Source organism: Phoxinus phoxinus (assembly GCF_949152265.1).
Source record: "Phoxinus phoxinus genome assembly, chromosome: 10".
Taxonomy (NCBI): Eukaryota; Metazoa; Chordata; class Actinopteri; order Cypriniformes; family Leuciscidae; genus Phoxinus; species Phoxinus phoxinus.
In genome coordinates, this window is record NC_136885.1 from 33,711,132 (window position 1) to 33,737,291 (window position 26,160).

At 37.3% G+C, this 26,160-nt stretch overlaps 1 protein-coding gene and 1 long non-coding RNA gene across 4 annotated transcripts; both read right to left on the reverse strand.

Moving 5' to 3' along the window:
* Positions 1-304: 304 nt before the first annotated feature.
* LOC307006091 lies at positions 305-14,286 on the reverse strand. Of its 2 annotated transcripts, none has more exons than XR_013799402.1 (5): positions 14,065-14,286; positions 10,852-10,959; positions 6,954-7,150; positions 3,886-4,049; positions 305-819 (listed from the first exon to the last, which is right to left on the reverse strand). It is a non-coding gene; the product is annotated as an uncharacterized lncRNA (long non-coding RNA). The 2 variants fall into 2 exon arrangements; XR_013799403.1 differs by lacking the exon at positions 305-819 and adding an exon at positions 2,523-3,126.
* Positions 14,287-14,617: 331 nt separating this feature from the next.
* Positions 14,618-23,547, reverse strand: LOC307005771 (uncharacterized protein C1orf232). Of its 2 annotated transcripts, XM_079626223.1 has the most exons (6): positions 23,487-23,547; positions 21,607-21,712; positions 21,161-21,347; positions 18,471-18,548; positions 18,142-18,245; positions 14,618-15,883 (listed from the first exon to the last, which is right to left on the reverse strand). In XM_079626223.1, the coding sequence occupies exons 3-6, from the start codon at positions 21,239-21,241 to the stop codon at positions 15,517-15,519; spliced, it is 630 nt and encodes a 209-aa protein (XP_079482349.1). In that variant the 5' UTR covers positions 21,242-21,347; positions 21,607-21,712; positions 23,487-23,547; the 3' UTR covers positions 14,618-15,516. The 2 variants fall into 2 exon arrangements, with proteins under 2 accessions (XP_079482349.1, XP_079482350.1); XM_079626224.1 differs by lacking the exons at positions 21,607-21,712; positions 23,487-23,547 and having other exon boundaries at positions 21,161-21,443.
* Positions 23,548-26,160: the final 2,613 nt, after the last annotated feature.

Here is a 26,160-nt window from a genome sequence, read left to right on the forward strand (position 1 = left end):
TGCTTATCAAGGCTGCATCAAAAATACAGTAATATTGTAAAATATTACTATTTAAAATAACTGTTTTATTCGAATATGTTTTCAAAAGTAATTTATTGCTGCGATCAAAAATGAATTTAAGCAGCATCATTACTCCAGTCTTCAGTGTCACACGATCCTACAGAAATCATTATAATATGCTGCTTTGCTGCTCAAGAAACATTTCTTATCATCAATGCTGAAAACATATATTTTTGAGCACCGTGATAAAAAAAAAAATCAAGATTCTCTGATGAATAGATAGTTCAAAAGAACAGCATTGAATAGATTTGTTGAAGCATTTATTGTCGCTTTTTGATCAATTTAAAATAAAAATATTAATTTATTTTTTTTTAAAAATCTCATTGACCTCAGACTTTTGACTGGTAGTGTATATAGAAATTGCTCTTGGTAAGTGCAGTCTGTAAGATTAATATTTCAAATCATTTGTCAGCATCACAGACAAAAGCCTTCATGGGTTGTGTCATATTTCCCAAAGCAGAGAAGTGTGGAAGGTGAGGATGTAGATGATGTCAGTGGAAATAAAAATGATTGCACGGTCCAACAGTGTAATGCTATAAATCAAAGTGAGAGCTGCATGCTAGCACAGAGCTGATGATTACACACTTGTCAGTCTTAGATTTCTTTAGTCTTCAATGTTGTTACAAACACACACGGCTCCGTTGCTAAACAACATTTGGGCAACATTTTGAACGGCTCAGTTGAGTCTCACCTCACCACTTCTCGTCTCTTTCCAGCACACAGCTCACTTCTCACTGCAGCTCAGGCGTGTTGGTTATTCTGAAAGCATTCGCACAACATGTAAAGCACTTCAGTAAAATGCACCAAATCACCTTGGGGGAACAAAAAAAACTCTTTGCAACCCATTTTACTTACATAATGTGACATTACCAAGTAAAACAGGATATTCAGTGTGAAAATGGGTGAGACTGGATTTGATTGGACGGTCAAAATTGGTCGTTACATATAAAAATGGACTCAGGTGGTTGGAGGGGATGAGCTGAAAAGTCATTTCAGAGATGGTGCAATTGTAACATTTAAAAGAAAGATTTTGAAGACAATATTATTATTATTAACTATTATTATATAAAATACACTAATAAATTGTGTACATAAGACTAGGAATGTGTTGAGGTAAATAGGGTCCATTTTTATTGATTTTAACCCTCAGAATCACTGTTGCGAGATTTAAATTGCAAGAAGCACAACCGTTAGCTTCATTAAAAGTGCATTGATTAAACATACATCATCTGTGTTGAGATTCTGAGGGTTAAAACCTACAAATATAACTTCTATTTTGCCGGGCTGATCAGTTACCCTCTTCCACCCCACCTCTCTTTCCTCTCTTCCGTCAGATTCGTATGTGAATGAAACAGCAGTCGTCTTCCTGACATCCAAACACTGTGGCCTGCTGTGCATCCTGTTTTTGGTCCTGTCCATATAGTTTTTTTAACACGTTTGGTTATCAAACAGCTCCTCTCCTCCCTCGTACACAGACATCACCCTCGAGCAGCTGCTGCGGGGGACGGGACGGGTCGAGAGATCATGTTTGCAATCCTTGTCTCGGTCCTCCAACATTATCTCTGAGTGTGTGATGTAGTGTGTACACACGCACACTATCACATGTGCGTGTGTGTGTGTGTGTACAGGTGGAGCTGGGGAAGGTGGAGGGTTTCTGAAAGCTCAGGCAAATGTTACCCAAGTATTTGAAGGTTGAGCAGAGAGCTCATTGGCTACTGATACGGCAGGAACCAATCAGCTGCGCCCTATAGATAGTGATGTGATTATGAACAGGTGAGTAAAAGGACCTATTGGTCTGCACCATGTAGAGTTTCATGCCAGAACTTTGTATATTTTCTATATCTATATATCTGTCTGTCTATCTATCTATATATCTGTCTATCTATATATCTGTCTGTCTGTCTATATATCTGTCTGTCTATCCATCTATATATCTATCTATCTATATATCTGAATGTCTATCTATATATCTATCTATATATCTGTCTATCCATCTATCTATCCATCTATCCATCTATCTATCTATCTATCTATTTATATATCTGTCTGTCTGTCTATCTATATATATATCTGTCAATCTATCTGCCTGTCTGTCTATCTATCTATCTATCTATCTATCTATCTATCTATATATCTGTCTGTCTATCTATATATCTGTCTATCTATATATCTATCTATCTATCTATATATCTGTCTGTCTATCTATATATATGTCTGTCTGTCTATCTATATATCTATCTATATATCTGTCTATCCATCTATCTATCTATCTATCTATTTATATATCTGTCTGTCTGTCTATCTATATATATATCTGTCAATCTATCTATATATCTGTCTGTATGTCTGTCTGTCTATCTATCTATATATCTATCTGTCTATCTATATATCTGTATGTCTATCTATATATATGTCTGTCTGTCTATCTATATATCTGTCTATCTAAGAGTACAAAACTGACAAAGTTTGTTTTGCTCAAATATGCCTGTAGGATGAACAACTTCCTGATAAAAAAGTAATACTTATACTGTAGTGCACACAGCTGAGCTGACACACATTCATGTTGCGTGTTAAGCAGAATAAAGTGAAGAAATGCGTTTCCCTCAAAAAAACTAAAGGAGATGAAAATGTAGATTTGCATTTCCTGAAGAAGAACAGTGATCAGGTTTAGGTTTGAGTCTTGATGCTGTGGTGTCGTGGGTGGTCTTGTAAGCACTGTAAAAGCACAATTACACAGTCTGAGAAGCCTAAGCATTCATCAGACGAAGAGCACTACACTACACATCTGAACTCTGTCTGAAAAGGCTTTTGGGTTTGTAAGGAAGGAGCATGCCAAGATTTCCACTCGCATTGTGCCACGGTGGTATAATGAGACTCTGTTCACAAATCGCCCTCGTGCATTTGGAGGGAATGTGCATCAGGCCCGGCTGGGGTTGTGAAGTGTGGCAAATCTGGCCTAATTCTTCTGGGCCAGCAGCTCCAATCTGCCAGCGCCGTGCATGAGTCAGGACGGAGAACAGCCCGGAATGATCCTTCGGCATAAACACCACACGACATGACATCGGACTTGAACGGAAGAGAACTCAAATAATCCAGATGAAAATAATGCATGATAATGGTGTTGTGGAGGACGGATGGAGGAGTAAAATAACAAAGCTAACCAGAGCACAGAATTACAACAGGAAGAAATACAGACACGCACCTGCCAAAGAAACACAGTTTGAACCTAAAAATAGGTGAAAACATCCTCAGACAGGAACCACGAGTGACATTTATCTTTTTATATTGCATTGGACACATTATAGTATTGACTTTCCACAGACTTTCATAAATGGTACAGCTTTCTATTCATATATACACTATTTATATTTTGAAAGAGGTGTTCACCAAGCTTGCATTTATTTCATCAAATATATAGTAAAAGCAACAATATTGTGAAATATTATTACCATTTAAAAATAGCGGTTTCTATGCGGATATTTTTTAAAATGTAATTTATTCCTGTGATCAAACTCTGAGTCTTCAGTGTCACATGATCCTTCAGAAATCATTTTAATTTGATGATTTGATGCTCAACAAACATTTCTTATCATTATCAATGTTGAAAACAGTTGTGCTGCTGCTTCATATTTTTGTAGAAACTGTAATAAATAAAAAAAATCACGATTCTTTGAATACAACTATTGAAAATATTTGATAACAGTAGTGCGTTTTAACCTAAAATCTTGTCATTTAAAAAGGCCATATTCAAATAGTTTATCAGTGTTAAATTAAGTTCCCAAATCATGGCAATCGTTGCACGTGTGTGAAAGCTTCACAACTTACTTTGATGGGCTTTGGAAACCTAAAACTCTTGGGGGTTTCTGGGAGGGTCTGTTTCGGTGCTTCACAAAAAACATCTCGGTGCAGGAGAAGATCCGATGGCAGGAGAAGGTCATAAATCAGAGGACAGGCCTTTTCACTTCAGTCTCTCAGGCGTAACCTCCCTTCTGTGGGGTCAGAGAGAGAGAGAGAGAATCTGAGAGAGAGAGAGAGAGAGAGAGAGAGAGAGAGAGAGAGAGAGAGAGAATCTGAGAGAGAGAGAGAGAGAGTATCTGAGAGAGAGAGAGTATCTGAGAAAGAGAGAGAGAGAGTATCTGAGAGAGAGAGAGTATCTGAGAAAGAGAGAGAGAGAGAATCTGAGAGAGAGTATCTGAGAGAGAGAGAGTATCTGAGAAAGAGAGAGAGAGAGAATCTGAGAGAGAGAGAGAGAGAGTATCTGAGAGAGAGAGAGTATCTGAGAAAGAGAGAGAGAGAGAATCTGAGAGAGAGAGAGAGAGAGAGTATCTGAGAGAGAGAGAGTATCTGAGAAAGAGAGAGAGAGAGGGAGAGTATCTGAGAGAGAGAGAGAGAGAGAGAGAGAGAGAGAGAGAGAGAGAGAGAGAGAGAGAGAGAGAGAGAGAGAGAGAGAGAGAGAGAGAGAGAGAGAGAGAGAGAGAGAGAGAGAGAGAGGGGGAGAGAGGGAGAGAGGGAGAGAGAGGGGGAGAGAGAGAGAGAGAGAGAGAGAGAGAGAGAGAGAGAGAGAGAGAGAGAGAGAGAGAGAGAGAGAGAGAGAGAGAGAGAGAGAGAGAGAGAGAGAGAGAGAGAGACTGTGGGAACATGGCTTGTGAATTACGGCTCTTTTTATGACCTCCTGACATCAGGACCTGAGAATGAAGGTCAGAAAGTGTTTGGTGGAAAATCACAGGAAAACATGACAGAAGTTGGGCTTTTTTTATATTTTAAGTTTTGCAACTCACAACGTTAGATTTTTGGACTATTTATAATAAAATATGTGAATAAAAAAACATTAATTCATTCATTCGTTCATTCATTTTATTTTGCTGGTTGTCTTTAAGCCTCAGTCTCACTGTGGCAAAATTACAAATTTTTCTAAATTAATCTATCTATCTATCTATCTATCTATCTATCTATCTATCTATCTATCTATCTATCTATCTATCTATCTATCTATCTATCTATCTATCTATCTATCTATCTATCTATCTGTCTGTCTGTCTGTCTGTCTGTCTGTCTGTCTGTCTGTCTGTCTGTCTGTTAATATTATTAATATTTATATCATATATAAATATATATTTCTACAAATGTTCCTCAAAGAGACATGTACAACATGCTGCAGAGGCACAGACACCAAAAGGACCAACAAAAGCACTAATGGTGTTAGCATACGTTTGGAGAGTTTGAGCGGTGTGAATCTGGACGAGAGGAAAGCCGTGTTGGAGAGTCTGCAGTCAGTAAGATACAGACTCGAGTTATTGAGGGTAAAAGGTCTCGACAGTAACGTGATGCTTAACGTCTGTACAAGCGACCCACTGCCATCTTGTTAAAGTTTGTGCATAAGCTCTCCATGCAAATTAACAAGGAAATTTCATTACAAATATATCCATCAGATTACTGTGTTCCACGTTTTGTGTAAATCAATATGATCCCCGATTGTAAAAAATGAATGATCTCTGCTACCAGGCAGATGAACGTGCAGGTCTGTGATCGAGCGCTGCGGTTGGTGGAGATTTAGAGACTCAGTGATCGAATTACACCAGGAGGAACATCAGGCCAACAGCTGGGCCATGTTTATTCCATGTTTTCAAGTGTACTGAACCATGAACATTATTTCAAACGCCATGTCTTCTTTTCCAAACTGTTTCAAGTCAGATTTGCTTTTTATTTCAAAACATATGTGCAAATGTCTCATGTATAATGATGGTGATCCAGAAGGCATCTTGGTAAAAGAGCTTTGCAGTCACGAGGGGGCCTGAGGGGCCGAGGCATCATTTACATGCCTGACCAGCCGCAACATAATAATAATAATAATAATAATTAAATACATTTATATAGCGCTTTTTCTGAAACCTCAAAGCGCTTTACATAGAAGGGGGGGAATCTCCTCAACCACCACCAATGTGCAGCTCCACTTGGATGATGCGACGGCAGCCATATTGCACCAGAACGCCCACCACACACCAGCTTACTGGTGGAGAGGAGACCGTGATGAAGCCAATCAATCAGTGTATGGGGATGATCAGGAGGCCATGATGGACAAAGGCCAAGGGGCAAATTTTAAAAATTAGGGATTTTTAATGACCACGGAGAGTCAGGACCTCGGTTTAACGTCTCATCCAAAGGACGGCAACGGCTGTTTTCTAACTTATTGGTTTGATTAACATGATGTGCGTAGCATACGCTTTCATTTTCTTTGTGCGTGAGAGTTCATTAACAGGCGGTGACAATGCACAAAGTTCAATATCGTCACCTTCCTAAAATAATTTGAAAATGACCTGGGCAATTATTATTAGCCAATAACGAGCGTTGGTTGTCGGTCAAAAATGAACATCCCAAACATCCCTGCCATTACTCCAGTGTCACATGATCCTTCAGAAATCATTCTAATAAATATGCTGTTCAAAGTTCAAAAGAACTGCCTTTATTTTAGATAAAAATATTTAGCAACATTATAAATGTTTTAACTGTCCCTTTTCAACAATTGAATGTGTACTTAATGAATAAAAGTACTAATTTCTTTCACAAAAAAAAACAGATAGTGTACTTACGATACTGTTAATTTGATTTATTTAGCATGACAATTTGTGTATATCAAGCTTAAAAGTTGAATCTTATGATATGAAGTTAAAGGACTGACCATGATCTATAATTATTGTTAAAAATTATTCCATTACAATAATCAATTTATATTCTTAACGTTTTTTTAATGTTAAATTTATTTAATTTCCAAAATCATTCAACTTTAAATTTAAAATAGGTATTAACACTTTATCAATATACTATATAAAGCAATGTCAACCTTCATGATACATGGAATGGGATCAAAATAAATGCTATCGCCCATTCCCACTGACCTCAAAGTCTGCTGAGTTTGATTATAAAGCACTGGGCAGTGATGGGCAGCTGGACTTCCGTCTAATTTACATCTGGTTGTCCTTCTCTCTGTAATTGCGAGCCGTTTTTATGGGGCGAGAGTCAACAGTGCAGTTCCCACAGTCTAGAGGCCGGTCACGCTGGGCTTTAAGGGTTTTTCTCCGGGGATCAGGTACTTCTGGAAAGGTTAAATCAGATGGACAGGAGATAGGGGGAATTAGCCAGTTTAGCTCCAAGACCTGGAAAAACTCCATATGTTTTCCAAGGGAAAAGACCATCTGTGTTTGTTTGTGTGCACATGTGTGTCCCTGCTTGCACTCGCAGCGTCTGTAGCGCTCGAATGAGAAAAGACTCATCAAAGACTGGTTGGGGTGTGACCTCGCCCACAGTTTTTGGGGTGAGCAGTTCTGTATATAACCCTGGTCAGCGTGACACAGAAGTACGTCCCTCCGCCACAGCGCAGAGCTTCAAACAAACCCCCTGATGGCCGACAGCTAGAGCAACACGCTTTATCACAATCAGAACATGTTTATGATTGTATAATGGAGTCGGTGGTGCCATTTGGGCCATTATGAATGAGATTTTACCCTTCAGCTGTGGCAGCTACAGGGTTAAACACGAGACTTGCTCTTCAAAATGTGGTCCATTTGCCCTGTATAATGAGATAGACATCAGCTTTATTCCAAAACCTAGTGATCTGCCTGTGTATTTTAAGACATTACATGCTCCATAATAAAGGTACATACCAAAATATGATAATTGCGCTTACTTTTAAGAAACATAATTTTATAAATCACACTTGGTCAATGCATGCTAACATTTAAATATAGAGTTTAATATAAACATTGTTCTTTGAATCCAGCTTATATGTAGGCACTAGGAAACAAGCTTGCAGGAATTCATTAGCATTCATTGCAACCAATATCCTGTAGAGAAATGAGGCTTTGCTTTTTTTCATAGTTTCGAAATTAGTTTCACAAAAACCCATCGTTTGCACAACACACCTTAGGCAATAGTCTATATGGAAATATGTACATGATTGTGTACGTCTGAGAACCATCACAGGCCTATTGTAGCAAAGTCGTATTAAACAAATATCTAAATAATATACCTTATAATTATTAATAACTATAATATTAATAATAATTATGAAACTTTGTGCGTTTAAAATGACATAAAAAAGCAGGTTAAAATCTGAAAATATTTCATAGGAGCCAGATTGATCAAAATAAAAATAAAAATAATTTTTAGTATAAATACCTTTTACCTGCATTACAGTCATTCATAGACATGTATAATTAGAACTCTGCTGAAAAAATATATAAAATAACTTTTAGATATCACTACATGTGACGGACATTGGTTATACTGATCTTTGCTCGCTCCTTTGGAGGTATCTTGAGTAAAAAGGCTCTAAAGACCTATATAGGCTATAAAAACTGTTCAAGCATATACATTTACATCCTTGTATTTAACCCTGGTCAGCTTGACACCGATGTACGTCCCTGCGTTTTATGTTTTTAAAGAACTCAACAGCTTCAAACGCCACATTTGAGGTATGATTGTTTCAATTTATGTTGTTAGAGAAAAAGAGAGAAAATATTTAGGAATGCATTTGGTCTCTAAAGGTTATTCAAGTCAAATGAGCTGCCTTTGAACAGCTAAACTGAGCTGTGTGTGTATTACTTCAGGGTCAGTTACTCTGTGGGGGGAAAACACCACAAACACTTAAAAGCTCGAAGTCAATCACACCAGCCACATTGAAAAAAAAAAAAAGACCTGTTATCTCAATCTAATCTGTCCAGGACACAAACAACAGGCTGCTGTCACCTGAGGCGCTGAGCGGGGGCTTTGGCAGACACCTGGACATTAACGGCTAATCATGGCGATTTCTAGCGAGTATATCAAACTTTTTTTAAATAAACATAAACATCCTAAGGTGATTTTCATATCAAAGTAACCTTAGTTCACTGCTGAGCTTGCAAACACGCACAGGCTGGCTCCTCAAACAGACACATGGGAGCTTATGTCCAGAGGAATGTCATGAGGAACTGTGTTTGTAATGACTTGTTGCTGACAGGCCGGACAGGAGGGGATGTTTGACCCTGAGCAGATCACGGTAGGTGAAAATAGAGGCAGATAGTTGAGATCTTCCCTCTGTTTAAGGCCGTGCAGCGCCAGGCACTGCCAAGTACGGTGTATGTAAGCATAAAGAAGTCTTTTAGTCCTGTCGAGGATGGCCATCCGACACGTTTTCGGTTGGACAGTCTGGTTTGCAAATGCCATATACAATGCCAAGCCATTGTCCATCATCACTGTTTTATATAGCTTTATCCATTGCTAATATTATTTTTTTAAAGTTTATATTAAAGGGGTGGTTGATTATGATTTCACTTTTCTAACTGTAGTTAGTGTGTAATGTTGCTGTTTGAGCATAAACAACATCTGCAAAGTTACAACGCTCAAAGTTCAAAGCAAAGGAAGATATTTGCTTTTAAAGAAATAGTTTAAGGACTACAACAAACGTCTGGTTGGGACTACACCACATTCCTCTGGGGTTAGTGACACACCAACCCTAAAATTTACATAAACCCCGCCTCCAGGAACACGATTTATAGATTATCAAGACAGAATATGCTAATCAATGACTAGACGATAACTATACATAAATTCATCAACAAACCATTCAGAAATGTTGTCTACATGTTGTCACTTCTTCTCGGGTTTCTCCAGCATTGTCTGACTCCGGTTTGAACAGAAAAGGCTAAACGTTTTTTACATTTTCAGTGCATGTGTGTGTGTGTGAGGTAAAAGAACACAAGTTGTTGTAGCTCCGCCCTCTGTGTTGGGAGCAGCAGCTCATTTGGATTTAAAGGAACAGACACAAAAACAGTGCGTTTTTGCTCACCCTCAAAAAGTTTTACATCTTGTGAAACGGGCATTATACCACCCCTTTAAATGATGAATGTTTTGCTCTATTTTGTCAACAAAACAAAATTCCAAACAAAGCCGCAGTTGCATCTCCAATCAACACACAGCGGCAATTCGTTCACAGCATTTTTCAGCAAATCAAGGGAGTCAATGATTCCATAAGCCATTCATAACTTGCCCCATTCCCAAATTATTCTCAATCAAACGAATCAGTTGAATGAGTGAATCAATGGCTGCGTCCGGAATCGCAAACTTCCCTGCTATAAAGTAGGGGAAAAACTGTATGTCTGAATTCTCAGTATTTATAAAAGAGTAAGCAACAAGTCCCCAGATGACCTACTACTTCCGGCCATATTCTGAGGTGAGCATACGATGGACACTTTACTATCCCATGAGGCCAAGGGAGAGGAATTATGAATGGCAGTGAAGATTTGATTGGTATCAGCACTATAATGTCTTATTACTGCATTTATTGAATAAATGAAGAAATTTATAAAATGACACATACACTCTAAAAAAGGCTGGGTTGTTTTAACCCAATTTTGGGTCAAATATGGACAAACCCAAACGTTGGATTAAAAATGCATTATCAAAATTTAACCCAATGGCTGGGTTTGTCCATATTTGACCCAAAGAGATTATTTTTCAGTTGTATCCTCCTCCTTTGGTGTTATAGAAATGTCCACTAGTCTTGTCACTAGTGAGACTCATGCTACTAGTCTCTTTTTGACTCTTAGGGGATTGTAGGAAACAGGGGGAAGGGGATTTGAAGCTATATTAGCAGCACGGGTGCAAAGTAAAGACAACATCCCAAACAGCTGTAGAAACAGTAAATGGACACCAGTGTGGATTTGAAGCAGTGGGGAGAAGGGTCAAAGACACACTCTCATCCTGAAATACAATAAACAAACACACAACAAACTTTAACACATGCAACAGTTCCTGTACCTGCTCAATGCTCACATGCGAAGCCATAAACATGCTTTGCACAAAAATGCAAATGTCATTAGTAAGATTGTCCTGATCCACTGTTGTTCTGCTATGGCAGGAGTTTACCTGTAAAAGAAAACCAATAGAAGAAGAGAATTTAATTTAAATCTCACTATAGCATCAGGTAATGCAGAGAATGCAACAATTCACGATGCACAAAATCTCTTAAGCATGTACAATATTACGTATTTATGTACTATTATAGTATTTATTTATATTTTTTATAATTTACTTTTGTTTTAGTACTTGAACTCAAAATTATTTAGCCTATTTCAGTTTCTAGGTTTGAGTTTTTCCATCTAATATAATTGTATTTTATTTCAGCTTTATTTTATATATGACTGAAACTTATTTTTTAATAGTTTTAGATTTAGTTATAGTTTTAGTTAACAAAAACAACACTGACATATTTCAGGTCTAAGCGTGCATGCAAGTATAAGAGCACATCAATATTCATGTTTATGGGCAATGCACAAATAACAAAATCAATATTGATTTGTGAATGAGTGTCATGGGGAAAAAGCTGGCCTCCCATGATTCCCATTCACTTCCCTTCAAGCGTCATCCTGAGCCTGACGTCCATGACAGAAAAATTGACTAATAACATACAGAGAAATCAATTTGAAACGGTGTCGGCTCCCTTGCACGTGAACTAGGTCACATTTTCCAGAGAAGCAGAGGCTTCAGAAGAGTTTTTTTTCTCCAGGACATGTTTGTGCCAATTCGCACTTTCGCAAGTTGTTCTTCAGTCTATAACTCCCTCTCTTCATTTATGTAAATAACTTAGTCTAAAAGGAATACTCCACTTTTTTGGGAAATAGGTTCATTTTCCAACTCCCGTAGAGTTAAACAGTCGAGTTTTAACGTTTTCGAATCCATTCAGCCGATCTCCGGGTCTGGTGCGGTAGCACTTTTAGCATATAGCATAGATCATTGAATCTGATTAGACCGTTAGCATCTCTCTAAAAAAAAATGACCAAAGAGTTTCGATATTTATCCTATTTAAAACTTGACTCTTCTGTAGTTACACCGTGTACTAAGACCGACAGAAAATAAATAGTTGTGATTTTCTAGGCCAATATGACTAGGTACTATACTCTCATTCCTGCGTAATAATCAGGGAACTGCTGCCGTACCAGCGGGCTCAAAATTCATTCTCAGAACCAATTTTCCCTCTTGTAATTTACTTTCTTTTAATATGAAAATCTCAATTTATTTTTGATTCATGGGAAAGTATTATGCATAAGCACCTCCAGGCTATTCTACTTTCCCCACACATCTAAAATTTCTGTAAGCATTCTGCTTGTATATTATATGGGGTGGGATGAAAGTGCCGATAATCTCTTGAAATCTATGAACAAGCAAAAAAGTACAGCCGAGAGTTTCTCAGGAAGCGTCTCCTGTGGCCTGCAGGCTAGGCTGCATAAATAACCAGCACATTTTCTTCCCACGTTCAGCTATTCCCTTCAAAAAAATCACAGCTACAGCTTATTTGAAAGGAAAGCCACTAAAGAGTAAAGAGTAGTCCAGTTGCCTTTCACTCAGACATCAAACGATAACAAATGGGCAAATGTGCCACATCAGAGAAGAAGCTCAGGTGAGGAGGTCAACACTTCCCTCTGTCACAGCTAACATTTGTTCTCCGTGGTAATTGTATTTGTGTCTGTGTGTGTCTCTGTATCATGGGAAACTACACCTGGCCTCGGGCGGTTCTGTGTTTGTAAGGTAAAGGCATGCATGTGTTTGTGCGGTGATCCTCCAGATGGACTGTTGCCTGCATGCTCTGTGAGTCACGAGCCGCTGTCACCCACAGGTGCTAACAGGCATGTCTGTCTGTTTTATGTGCGGATGACTAAAGTCTGGGCTGAGCTGGTATGCGTTTTATTGTATGGTTGTCTTATAATTTCACTCATGGTGATGCCTTACCTCACAAAAGACTGAGACGTCAACAAACTCTAGGCTGAATGCGAAGGAAATGCATGCCTATTTCGTCTAAAATCAAAAAGAAAAATAACAAATGCATATATTGCAATGAATGCAATATTTTGCATAACCAAAAAGCTTATTTTTTAATAATAATACGTTTAATTTAAACCTTTCCAGAGGTTAAGGATGCTTTACAATAGTGGTGCATTAATACATAGACAGTTTGTCAATGACATGCATGCAAACACAAATGATGATGATGGCATTGCATAATTTTTTTGCATGCATTAATATGTTCATGACAATTAAGCATTACATTTTATGTGTGTGTGTGTGTGTGTGTACATTGCATTATTCTTAATGATGCTCATTATCCAATAATAGATTATTAGCCTACAAAAAATACTGTAATACAAAAAAAATTATATGTTGTATTTAATCTGCATAAATGTTGTACAACAAATTCAATTTGGATAATATATTATAGGATTTTTTTGCATAACAGATTGTCATTTGTGTAATTGTCATTAAATCAATTTGAAAAAATATGGTCCAAATTTTTGTGTGTGTGAAAGATCTATCCATTCCAGACACACAATACTCTCTTGATTTCAGTTCCAAATGCAGTGCAGGATATACTGTAGATGATGTATTATAAAACAGGTGATAATCTTCAAAGTAGGCCTACTATACAAATTACCAATCCGTTGTATGCTATAAAATCATGTTTTTGTTCATTTACTGCATTTGTTACAGACACAAAGTTCTACATTTTAAGTGCTACCATGAACACAAACAGTATTTGGGCGATTTCATTAAAACTGAAAGTCAATCCATCCAGATTGATATCACTTCGGTTATTAGCTGTATGTGTGTGTGTCTGCTGTAATGATGAGTTATTGGTGCACGCCTGCAACCTCTTCTCACACAACACCTGTATGAGAAAAGCATACCTGCAGGCCATAAACTATCCAGATCCTGCATGGAGCCATATGTTATGACAGGCTTAGAGCGGGTTATGTTACTGAGAGACAATAAAAACAGGAGTTCAAGTCTGTCTCATGGATCTGCATTCATCCATCAGCCTCAGATTCAGACAATAAGTGAACTAACTAATGGAGTGAGAAATGATAATGTGCTGCCCGTAGTTTCCACCCAAATACTAGGTAGGTGTTTATTGTTTGTGCAATAAAACTAGGGAAACACTGTCATAAATCAAATGATATAAATATTCTGTTTACTTACCAAAGTTATTGTTTGAAGGAGGCCCCATTCATTTATTATGATTTTTAAGGTGGTTTGGCCAGGTCAAATGCGCTGTAAAATAGTTAAATGCCCTTTAAAAAGACGCTATGCAGACCTTGTGAGTATGTGAATAAAACACATGCTTTCTGGTAGAATATAATAGCTACTGTTTATAGCTAAACCATCTCAGCAACAAGCTTTGGTGATGTTCGGTTCGTGGGCGAATCGTTCAATTGAACCGGTTCTTTTAGTGAGCTGGATAACACTTGGTTTCTATGGCCTGCACTGACACCTGCTGTTCACTACTGGTAACAGCAGGGAAGTCATAAATATATTACAATCTCTACATATTTTTGCATTAGAACTTTATTGTATCATAAAATAAAACTTCAAAGCAGGAAAAAAAATAATCAATCAATGTGAGAGCAAACATTGAACAGACAGGAGACACAAAGAACCTTTGAGATATTGTGTAAATACACTTATCACATTGGACTTCAGGAGTTATGAAACATTATGAAACAGACAGAACACCGCATAAACTACACCGGACACATATTCTGTAAACCTTCACCCAATAAAATAAAATCAAATGAGAGATTACCCAACTTTATAAATTGCATTGTTAAATATACAATACACAAAAAGTGTTGTACATGATATACATTAAATAAAATAGTAAAATCAATCATTTGAATGCTACTCTTTTCTTAAGGTGAGATTGTTCCTCTAGGTTTTTCAGATCATATTTCATCTTGATGATGGGCTTTATATTATTGGGCTTAATCTTCAACTACTTTTAAGGAATTGATTTATGCATATACATAAATTAATGAAAATAAATATTTTCTTTGTATTCACATTATGACATCAATCCCTGCAACAGTATATACCTCATTCCTATAATTCAAATTACAGTGTTGCTTTTTTAAGTGAAGTGTGTCATTTATGCTCAACCACATGGATTTGCAAAAATAATGATTATTTAAAATAAATTGTATCTAGGGTGTTATTGTGCTTGTAGTGAACTGATTTCACTTAACAAAAAGAAAATAGTTATTATATAAGCTCAACTTTAACTTATTTGTGGGTTATAACTTCTTTTGTCCTCTGAAGCATATAGATATTACTTAACTCTCATAATTTCCTGATGTTTTACAGTGTTTGTTAAAGGTGAAGCATGCAAATTCTGCTGCAGATTCAGTATTTTATCACAAAAAAATGACACACATCACCTTTAATATCAGACGTGTGTGCGAGTTTCCCGTAACCGGAAGTTCCCACACGAATGCCAAGCAGTCCAGGCCAGAGGAGGCCACAGTGTCGGTCACGGTCGATGCTTTTAAACGGGTGAAATGCGATCACATCTGTGCGATACGGCTCATATGAAGCACTGTGGCCCCTGAGGTCTGAACTGTGATAACCTTCTCTAGTTCTCTATACCACTGTTGGCTAGTTGCTCTTGGCCATGCTTTTGGTCTTCAGCTCAGCCAGTTTGCTGGTGACAAAGTTCCACTTGAAGGCCGGTGTGTCTTCGCTCCCTCCTCCGAGTGTGGCGTACTTGGAGAAGCTGTTCCCCGCGCCTCCATCTCCCTCCTCCTCCTCCTCTCTCTCCTGCCCGGCCTGGTGCTCGACATCTTCAGCTCTCGCCCCGCTCTCGTTCTCCTCCTCCTCCTCCGGTCTGCCGTCTCCTCCGGCCTCCTCGGCCTCCGCTTGCTTCATCGCCGCTGCCTGGTGCCATTTAGTGGAAAAGTTATCCCAGAATCCAGTGTTGCGCTTGTTGGGTCGTGGAGGCTCCTCCGGCATCACTGCCAATGGACTGTATGGACGATAAAGGAAACAACATAGGCCTACTACACTCTAAAAAATGCTGGGTTGTTTTAACCCAATTTTGGGTCAAATATGGTCAAACCCAAATGTTGGGTTAAAAATGTAATTATAAAATGTAACCCAATGGCGGAGTTTGTCCATATTTGACCCAAAGTTGGGTTAAAACAACCCAGCATTTTTTAGAGTGTACTAGCAACTCGCAATTATTTTTTTTCTGATTAAAGCTGCAGTCCGTTGTTTTTCCTCTTTGTCGCCATCTCTGTTAGAAATCTGCAATTGCAGTTATTCGCGGAATTATTAACTGTGCGTGGGTAGTAAATCGGCATGAAACAGCGCGGATGAACACAATGTATTGAGGTTGCCGCGTCGCTGTGGATACTGTACTGTCATCAGCAATCTCAGAGTATACTTTTTGAAAGTGTCAACATTAGAATTTTCATCGGAAAATGTCATCTGAACAAGTAAGTAACATTCACTTTTGTTCTGACCAAATTCAGGGGGTGGGGGGAAGCATTGCAGTAGCTATATCATGCTGATTAAACCTAACGATTGCTTATATCACGTCAAAACGTGAAAAATATATTTTTTCTGTAGCCACTCTGAAGTCCGAAGTCTTTGGGTTTTACAACTGGTGAATCCCAGTTGTCACTGGTGATTGTCGCTTTAAACTTTCGGGATCCGCCATACCAAGTGCTAAGCTAAATCTCCACCATCATCCACACACGCTAGCCGGGGACTCCTTCTCTATGTGTACAGAAGTGACGTAATGACGCAAAGACATGCTCGAAATTCCCGCGGAAATCCACCAGTACCACTGGAATTAAAATCATTATTACAAGCTTACCGTTTTGAATCGAGGTAAGGCAAGCAGATCGTTTTGAACACTGGCTGGTTAAGTTTTTTTTCAAAAATGTCTTTTTTTATATTTTTAAACCCAAAAAAGTGCCGGACTGCAGCTTTAAATAAAGGTTCTTTCAAGAAACATAACCACTGCTGTTCAAAGAAATTGAGTCCTTTTATTCAGCGAGGATGCTAATAAATCAAAATGGACAGTAAATGCATTTATAAGGTTAAAAATAAATGCTGTTCTTTTGAACTTTCTATTCATTAAAGAATACTGAAAAATATATATATATTATCACATTTTCTACAAAAATATAAAGTAACTGATTTCAACATTGTCCAGCAAGAAACATAACCCACTCTAAAAAATGCTGGGTTTTAACCCAAATTTGGGTCAAATATGGACAAGCTCAAACATTGGGTTAAAAATGTAATGCAAAATGTAACCCAATGGCTGGGTTTGTTCATATTTGACCCAAATTTGGGTTAAAACAACCCAGCATTTTTTAGAGTGAGTCCTTTTATTCAGCGAGGATGCATTAAATAAATCAAAATGGACAGTAAAGGCATTTATAAGGCTAAACATAAATGGTGTTCTTTTAAACTTTCTATTCATCAAAGAATCCTGATAAAAAATAAAATAAAAAAAATGACGAAACTGATTTCAACATTGCCCAGCAAGCAATAGCCGTCATTTCACCAACAAGGTTAACTATAGACCCGATATAGTCCGGCTATGAGTAACACACTTCTAGCCAAAATAATCTTGAATTTGGTTACATGTCGTTTGTACCAAAATAACTTGCGAGATATGATATTCCGTCATGTAAGCAAAGTCAACAGTGATTACAAGGTGTTTGGTTTCCCAAATGTTGCCGTGTGTCAGCATAGACGTCTGGAGTGTGTTTGGACGGACGTCTTTAGAAGCAAAACTGTTTGCTGTGTGATAATAATCATATGTTTCCTGAGCAGTAAATCAGCATTTAAAGGACACTGAAGACTGGAGTAATGATGCTGAAAAGTAATCTTTGCATCACACCGGAATAAATTACATTTTAAAACATATTTAAATGCAACACAGCTACTTTAAATTGTAATAATATTTCACAATATTACTGCCTTTACTGTATTTTTGATAAAATAAATCCAGCCTTGGTGAGCAGAAGAGACTTCTTTGAAAAAATATTTTAAGAATCGTTCTTAAACTTTAACTTTCGCCAACTTTTACATAAATCACACACACAAAAAAAGTCAGATGTTTGACCATTTTTAGCTCTTGTGTAACTGTGAAATAGTATTTGCATTTGTCCCTGTTTGCAGCAAGCCGTTTTAATACAGAACATTAGTGGATAAAACAGGCTTTTCAAGTATAGGAACATGGAAACTTTTCATCGTCACACTCACTGATCCGCTGCCGGCTGGGTCTCTGCCTCCAGAAGTTGGTGTTCATCATCCTGGGTGAATAAAGACGAAACACTTTTCCAACCTTTCGCTCCGGCTCCCTGCATCTGAGGAGGAATACACACACATTCACACACTCAAACCAACAAACATCAGTATGTCTATATGCTGTTGACATGTAATATCCTGAAGTGTGACATAAATTTAACTAAACAAATTGTGTAACAATGTTTTTATGTTTGTGGACAAATATGAACTAGCCCTGCACATGTGTGTGAAGCACACTCTTACAGTGTACAGGAGACTTTATTTATTTATTCAATAAAACTTACTCTCTTGGCCAGCTGTGTCATTGCACTGGGTCCTTCATCGGTCTGGATAGGTATTATATCTTCAGCCACATCACAGACCTTCACAGACAAATATTAATCAAAGGCAAAGTCATAATGGGGACACTTATATTCAATAATATTTTTGATCTGACTGAACTGACACTGTTGTATGAGAACAGAACAGAGCTGGACGATGACATCAGAACAGCTTTAATGAGGAAATTAACTAATTTTAATTATTGATGATCTGATACAACGCAACTCGATCGACACTGAACTGACTTCAGCTGAACAATGTTTTCTTTTAGATATATGCTTTACAGACCAAATGCCCTGTGTCCTGTTCACTGTAAAGCTGCTTTAAAGCACTATAATAAAGGTGATTAATGGTCAGTAAGAGGTAAAAACAAATGATGGATAAAGAGAGATTACATAATTACAACCTTTGTACACTAAAAATATTAAAAAAATATTTCTTAACATCACTGAATCCACCTAAATACATTGATTTATACCAACAAAAGGCCATTTTTATGGGTTAAATCAGGTAGAAATAGCTCTTTAAAGTACAATACATATACATGAATAAACTATTGTGGTGTTTTGTGAAACTACACCAAGGTCCTTTTAAAGTCACTGTGAAATCAAAATTGACAATTCTTTTTTTTTTATGGAATATCACAGTATTTGTTATAAATTATTTATCATTATTTAATTTTTAAATTCATGTGCCTAATCTTTAATCAAAATATCTTCTCCTCCCTCTTGCAGCTCTTCTCTTCTCTGATGACGAGGGCGGGGCAACCTGTCAATCACATGAGATCATCCAATAGGAGACCACAACCATCTAATGCATTCCCAACGGACAAAATCAAGCCCCGCCCTATATTTGTTCTTGTTCGTGAAGCGTTTACTAGGATATACGTCACTATAGGGAAGAAAAGATTATCGCAATTTCCATTTCATGCCGACTTTAATGCAAGGATGAAACAATAATGTCAAATAATACTATTATTGCCCCTTTAAAAACCATAAAAAACTCCAGCTTGACCAGTGGAAATCTGCCTGATGGCCAGCTAAGACCAGCAAACAATACATTCAATACAAAACATATACTTTTAAATGACTGTTATGAATTTGGAGCAACTCCCATCATGCATTTACTTTATGCATTGAAGAGTCAGCGCTGAGTCAGCGCTGAAAGAAAATAAAAGCATGCATCTGATGTTTATCTTGAATACGATGCTAATCTGTTGGCATTGTTGTGTGTTGTAGCAGACTATGGAAACTATGCAAGTTCACACAGGTAAGCGAGAGGTTTCACAGACAGGCGAGAACTGTGGAGAATCTGCCAACAAGTCCAACACACCCTGAGTAAGTTATCCGTCTCCGATAAACCACTGGAATGCCATCCTAGTCCTACTACACGGACTCCTGTAGATCCTGTTACAGGGCCTTTGAAAAGTGGGGCAAGGTTTCCCTTGATCAGATACTTGAAAGAATGATTAAAATATTCAAATGCATCCAGAAACTCAGAAATGCATCATTAGTGCTTTAAAAGCACATGCGCTAGCAACTCAACATATAGTACAGGAACTGAGGAAAAAACTGTCTAATCGAATAAGAATTCACAAGAATAAACTGATAATTGATGCAATTCATGTAGCTGGGTCTTATTTTATCTTTTATTTTTATATGGATGTCACTCAATGCACTTAAAATGTTTGATTAAGACATTTTGTGACATTATTTCTTGGCATTTGGGATAAATCTAACGTTAAGTTTTTCTTCTTTCTTGTTTTTAAAAAAAATACATATTCATGCATATTCATGCATATTCATGCGATCACATAATAAGAGGCCCAGTACTAGCAATAGACTGATATACTGGACCGGCTGATGTATTATAAACACAATTGTATTATGTATATTAATCCACCACTGGGAATCCTGCTTTTCTAGATATCGATATAAATGAAAAACTGCATAAATATTTGCCACTGTATGATAGTTGAAATTTAGCATTTAGTTGTTCTTTCCTCATTTACCGGTTAATGTTTGTCGATTCACTCATATTACTTTAGGTTTATCTTGCTCATTACAAACAGCTGTTATATTTACTATAAAGATTTGCCAAATAAACACACTCAAAAATATTTAGGCCTAAGATTTATGCAACTGAATTGCATATGGAAATTCTATCCGTTTGGATACAAACTAAACTTTTAAGTAAGATTTCTGTAATGTGTTTTAATAACCAGGTTTATATTGGTCTTCAATAAATCCAATTTCTATAACATACTAATCGACTATTGCTTGTTCCAGCTAACCGTATTTTACGGTTATTACAGTTACTTTTTAACCGAATAAATTAAATTGTTTTCACAGTTAACACATTCTAAGCAATATGAATACATGCATTTTGCAAATATGATGATGTGAATAAAACCAAATAAATGCAAAAAGTAAAATAACGTTTAAGTGCACAAATCTTACGCATTTCGTCTATGTATACGGACAAATATGCATCACATTAAGTTTATTAGTTTGCTTATGTTAAAACTCTGTAATCCAAATGGATGGAGATTTTATATGCAATTCAAATACATAATGCAAATCTTGAATGTAGGCCTGAATATGTTTTGAGTGCATGTTCACCCATATCTGACCACCATATTGCCAGTCTGTACCTCTTCCACCGGTTCCTCGTCCATATCTGGGTTGATGGTCTTCATGACTTTACTCTTATAGACTTTCCACATGGGATTCATGACGGACACCTTCAAAAACTCAGATGTGCACAAAAACAATCCAAGATATCTCTAAGCCGCCCAGCCTTGGTTTAGATCTAAATCTCTAACAATATTCCTGTTCCATCTGCAAAAGACAATCAGTTTTCAGTGCAAAATGAAAACAAGCTTCTCCTCATTGTCTTCATGCGGACACTTTGAATGAAAAGAAAATTCGGGCAGCTATCGAGTCCTTGAGTTCAGTTTGAAGTAGATGAAACGGGCAGTTGCAGAGGTGAACGCAAACACACACACACACACACACACACACACACACACACACACACACACACACACACACACACACACACACACACACACACGCTCAGAAGCGCAGCATCGGTTACCTGGAAACAGGTGTGGGTTTCCTACTGAATATTTCAAGCAGCTCCGCTAATAGTTGAGACTTCTTTGTTGGCTACTTTAAGAAGAGCAGGCCGTGTAACATTAACCCTGCAGAATGAACATATATAGACACCAATAAGGTCAGATCTTTAGTTGTGACAATGTGCTATTATTATATTATATTATTATTATTCAAAAGACTATTCAATAATTGTTCTTTGAAAACACCCAAAAAGTAATGCAGGTTTTAAACACAAACACAAACCTGAACAGGTGAACCCACACTGTACAATGTTAGTTGACTTTACTTAGAAAAAGTGAGGAAACTGATTGCCTTAAAATTTTCAAGTAAAGTAGTGTATTAAGTTTTAGTTGGCACAACTGTAAAAGCCGGCTATTCGGCCCAACTTCCGGTTTCCAAATAGCCGGTAAAGGACGCGCGTGTTCAAGTCTTTCCAGCGTCTCAAAGGAATTTTGGTTAAATAAGACACATGTTCTCATATGCAATTATCTCGTTTTAATCTGACTCCATGAATTAAAAAAGGTTCAATGTGCAATAAGGTTATGTTTACACTTAAAATAGTTACAACATGGATGTAATGAGAATTTAAACCATTTGTACCCAGCATAAATGTAAAATGTTACCTGAGAGAGAGAAATAGAAAGAGAGAAAGAGAGAGAGAGAGAGAGAGAGAGAGAGAGAGAGAGACTCTCTCAACACCAGCTCAGCATCCAGAGAAAAAAAGAGAGAAGAACATTTGAAATCTTGTTTTGTCATATCTCTCGACCAGTGAGACATTCAAACTGACCAATCAGATGACCACAACCTCGCTATTGTCCCAAACATCTGGCCCATAGGCCCAGATAACTGCTGTGCTGAAAATGTCTTGGTGAAAAACAAATGTCTTTGTTGCTTTGATTATTTCCAACCTTACACAACTTAATATTCAATTCAACATTCAAGATGAATTTGGTAAAATAGTGAATGCAAACAAATACAAATAACTGCAGAAGTGAGTGTAACATCCATTAAGAATTTCCCCGCCTCAAAAACCACACTCAAACCAATCAATTCATGTTAACTTGGGTTTTCTGAGTAAACAAAGCATAGTGTGAATAGTACAGATTACTAAACTTTTACAAGTAAGTTAAGACATTAAGTAAAGTTAACTAAAACGTTTTAGTTAGAATCACTTTTGGATTTGTATAGCCTATTTCACCCTGAAATTCAAAGAAAGTAATAAAAGAGAATATAGCGGTCACAGATGTGGAGAGAGAACCCAAACGCGAAGGCAGGTAAAGTCACTTTAATATAACTCAGGTACGCCGCACAGAATAGTGCACAGGTAAAGCCGCGTGGGCAGACACAAACAGAAAATAATCTTCTTGTAGAATATAACAGAAAACTGCAGGCCCAGGGCTGACAGGTGGTCCCGGACTCCCGGATAGAGGAGAAACGAAACCAAGGACGGCTGGCGGAAGCACCGGACCGAAGTCAGATCACATCAGCAGGGAAACTGGGCAAAGCATAAGCTTAGCAACAAACAGCCAGAGGCGACAACTGGTGGGTAGATAGCGGTCAGTACCATACGTGATATTAGACAATAATCAGAGGAGAAAGGGAAGAAGGTTCTAATCAGAGAAGTTCTGATCAGACGGTGTGTGTGAATGTGTGTGTAAAATAACCAGAAGGGGAAGGAAGGGAGAAAAAGGAAGATACCAGGTTCATGACAATAGCTTAAACAAGATAATTATGATAATTCAGCACATTTTCCTCTAATTCTTATAATTGTAAAGGCAGCGTTTCTCAACTGGTTTCATTTCAGGACTTTTGCATTGGATATCAAGCAACGACCCAACGTCATAACACTGTTTATTGTACCTTAATAAATGTGCCAGATTTGTAAATCCACACACAGCCGCAGAAGTGAACTCAACAACAAATGATAATGTGAGTGTTTTTTCCTCACTTAGAAACTAATACGACTTTGCCAAACTAACTATGCATGATGTCAGTTGCATAAAACTGGCAAAGCACATCATACAATTAAAAAATGCTGGGTTGTTTCAACCCAGTTTTGGGTAAAATATGGACAAACCCAAACGTTGGGTTAAAAATGTAATGTAAAAATTTAACCCAACGGCTGGGTTTGTCCATATTTTACCCAAAATTGGGTTGAAACAACCCAGCATTTTTTAGAGTGTAAATAATACTAAAATAACACCAATTATTTTACTAAAATTAAATGATTTAATTTAATCAAATTAAAGACAGTATAACAAATGTATCATGATATATATAAATATGAATCAATATAAATAAATAAAAAAAGTTGTTTTTTTTCACTTTACAACAGTAAAGAGAATTTGGGTTAAACTATGTCTTTAAAATAATGTCATGATACAACAAAAATCTTAATGGCCTTTTGAAGTCCCTTTTCTTTATGCATAATAATTTATTTATTTCTCCTTTTTTGTATTAACACATATAAAATGTGACGAGGAAATGTTTTGAGTGAGATTTATCCCTTTTCATTTGAAATGATTAATGGCCACAGATCAGAAAAACATCTGAATAAAAGAAAGCGGTGATCAAAACGAGGGTTGTTTAAAGTTGACCCTTGACCTCTGTGTGTTTTCAGAAGAGGGGGTCGCTGACCTGCACTTTCAGAATGACTATAGGCCTGCGCATAGAGTCCAGCTACCATGATAATGTTTGTTGTGTAATTTCACCTGACACATTAGTTTCCTGTAGCTTGTTTCTTGTTAACCTGATCTGAAGTATCCAACGCAATATATGGAGACAGACATTATTAAAAATGCATGCTTTTCAGGTGTCATTTACCCTTGGAACAGATGCCGGTCAGCTTTTCAGTGGTTTAGATGCACAGCCTTTACATTTATTGACACATAACTAAATCTTGAGACATATGTGAACCTGGAGCTTAAACCGTTTCAAAGCCTTAAGTGACTTGAGCAACATTTTCTCTAAATGCAAACCAGATTAAGGCTTGACACCAGTGCGGTCGTAACTTTTAAGTAGCCTGAGTTAGAAACCCTGCATTTTGGAGAGACTCGCATCACATGCAGAACTGGCAGATCTCTCTGAGAACAAGCGCTCTTGATGTGCTGCATTGAGTTTCACTGGTTTCCATTATTCAGAGGGCTCTGGCACGGCTATTCATGCCTGGGAACCAAATCCTCCTTCTGTCGCACCCAGATCAACCAATCACAACAACCGTCCAGGCAACTGTGAACATCCAATAATCAAATCATCTGCATGCAAACTTTCATTTGCATGTTGTTACAAACCAGATAGTTGTTCCAAAAACCCATCTTGACTACTTTAAATGAGCCGTTTACCCAAACATGACAATTCTGTCACCGTTTGGTTGAAGTTTAGTTGCAAATAAACCTCTAACATACAATGTAGTCATTAAGTCCTCAGACTGGGGTGTGTGCAAACTAATTGGGGCCATTGCCTGACAGTTTACAGGTGGGGCCCTACAAACCCAAGGGCCGACATAAGTGTCCATTGTGTGAATTAAAACCTTTCCCTGACAGGATTGAGCACGACTTATAGGCACCAACAAGATGTTTAAAGCTCCACATATATCAGAAGAATTACATTTGACAGCCTTGACATCATTCTTTGCCCGTTTGAACCTGATCCTGATCATCATCTCTGAATTATGATGTTTATTTCATCTGATAAAACTTTACAATCAGAGCTAAGGAGAGCGGCACGGCTGAAGGAAAGCTTGAAAACTTGAAACCTTTACAAAGAACGTTTTGTAACGTCAAAATTTGGCTTTAAATCAAAGCTATTGGCACAGATCCTGTCGAGCAATGACAACATCATGTTTGCACACCTAACGGTGACCTTACACAGAAACACCCAAGATTACTCAGCTGTTTATTTGATTTCATTTATTTCACCTTTATTTGACTTCAGAACACAATTCTTATTTATGACACCCTGAAAAAAAAAAAAAGCTGTTTAAATGTGGGGAAAGTGACTGGAGAAACTGAAGAGATTTATATTCGTGATCCTTTAATCCATAAACATATGAATTTGTGGTGATTCATGGCTGAACATTGGGTTGCAGGTCTGTTGTGTATAAGGTTACAGTGGGAAAAAGCAACATTACATGATTACATGTTAATTACAACGTATGTTCTGTACTTTTATTAAGTTCTGTGTTGGGTTTCCACTTCATGTCCAGTGAAAAAAAAACAGTGGACCTTTAAAAAAACCTTTAGCAGGAATCATCAAAACTGTTATTTAACTGTTGTTGTCAGATAAAAAATCCATCATGAAATGATGAAAAAAAATGCATCATTTATTTTTTACAAATGTTCAAATTCCATTAATCTGTAGTTTTGGTGTCCTTTCCACCAACACTTTTCCCCTAATAATGTTTTGTTTGTTTGTTTGTTTGTTTGTTTGTTTGTTTGTTTGTTTGTTTACCAAACAATAGTCAGTGCGGAGCTTCTAATTGTGATCAAGGTAAATATCACTTGTGGTCATAATATTTAATTATGCATAATTTCTA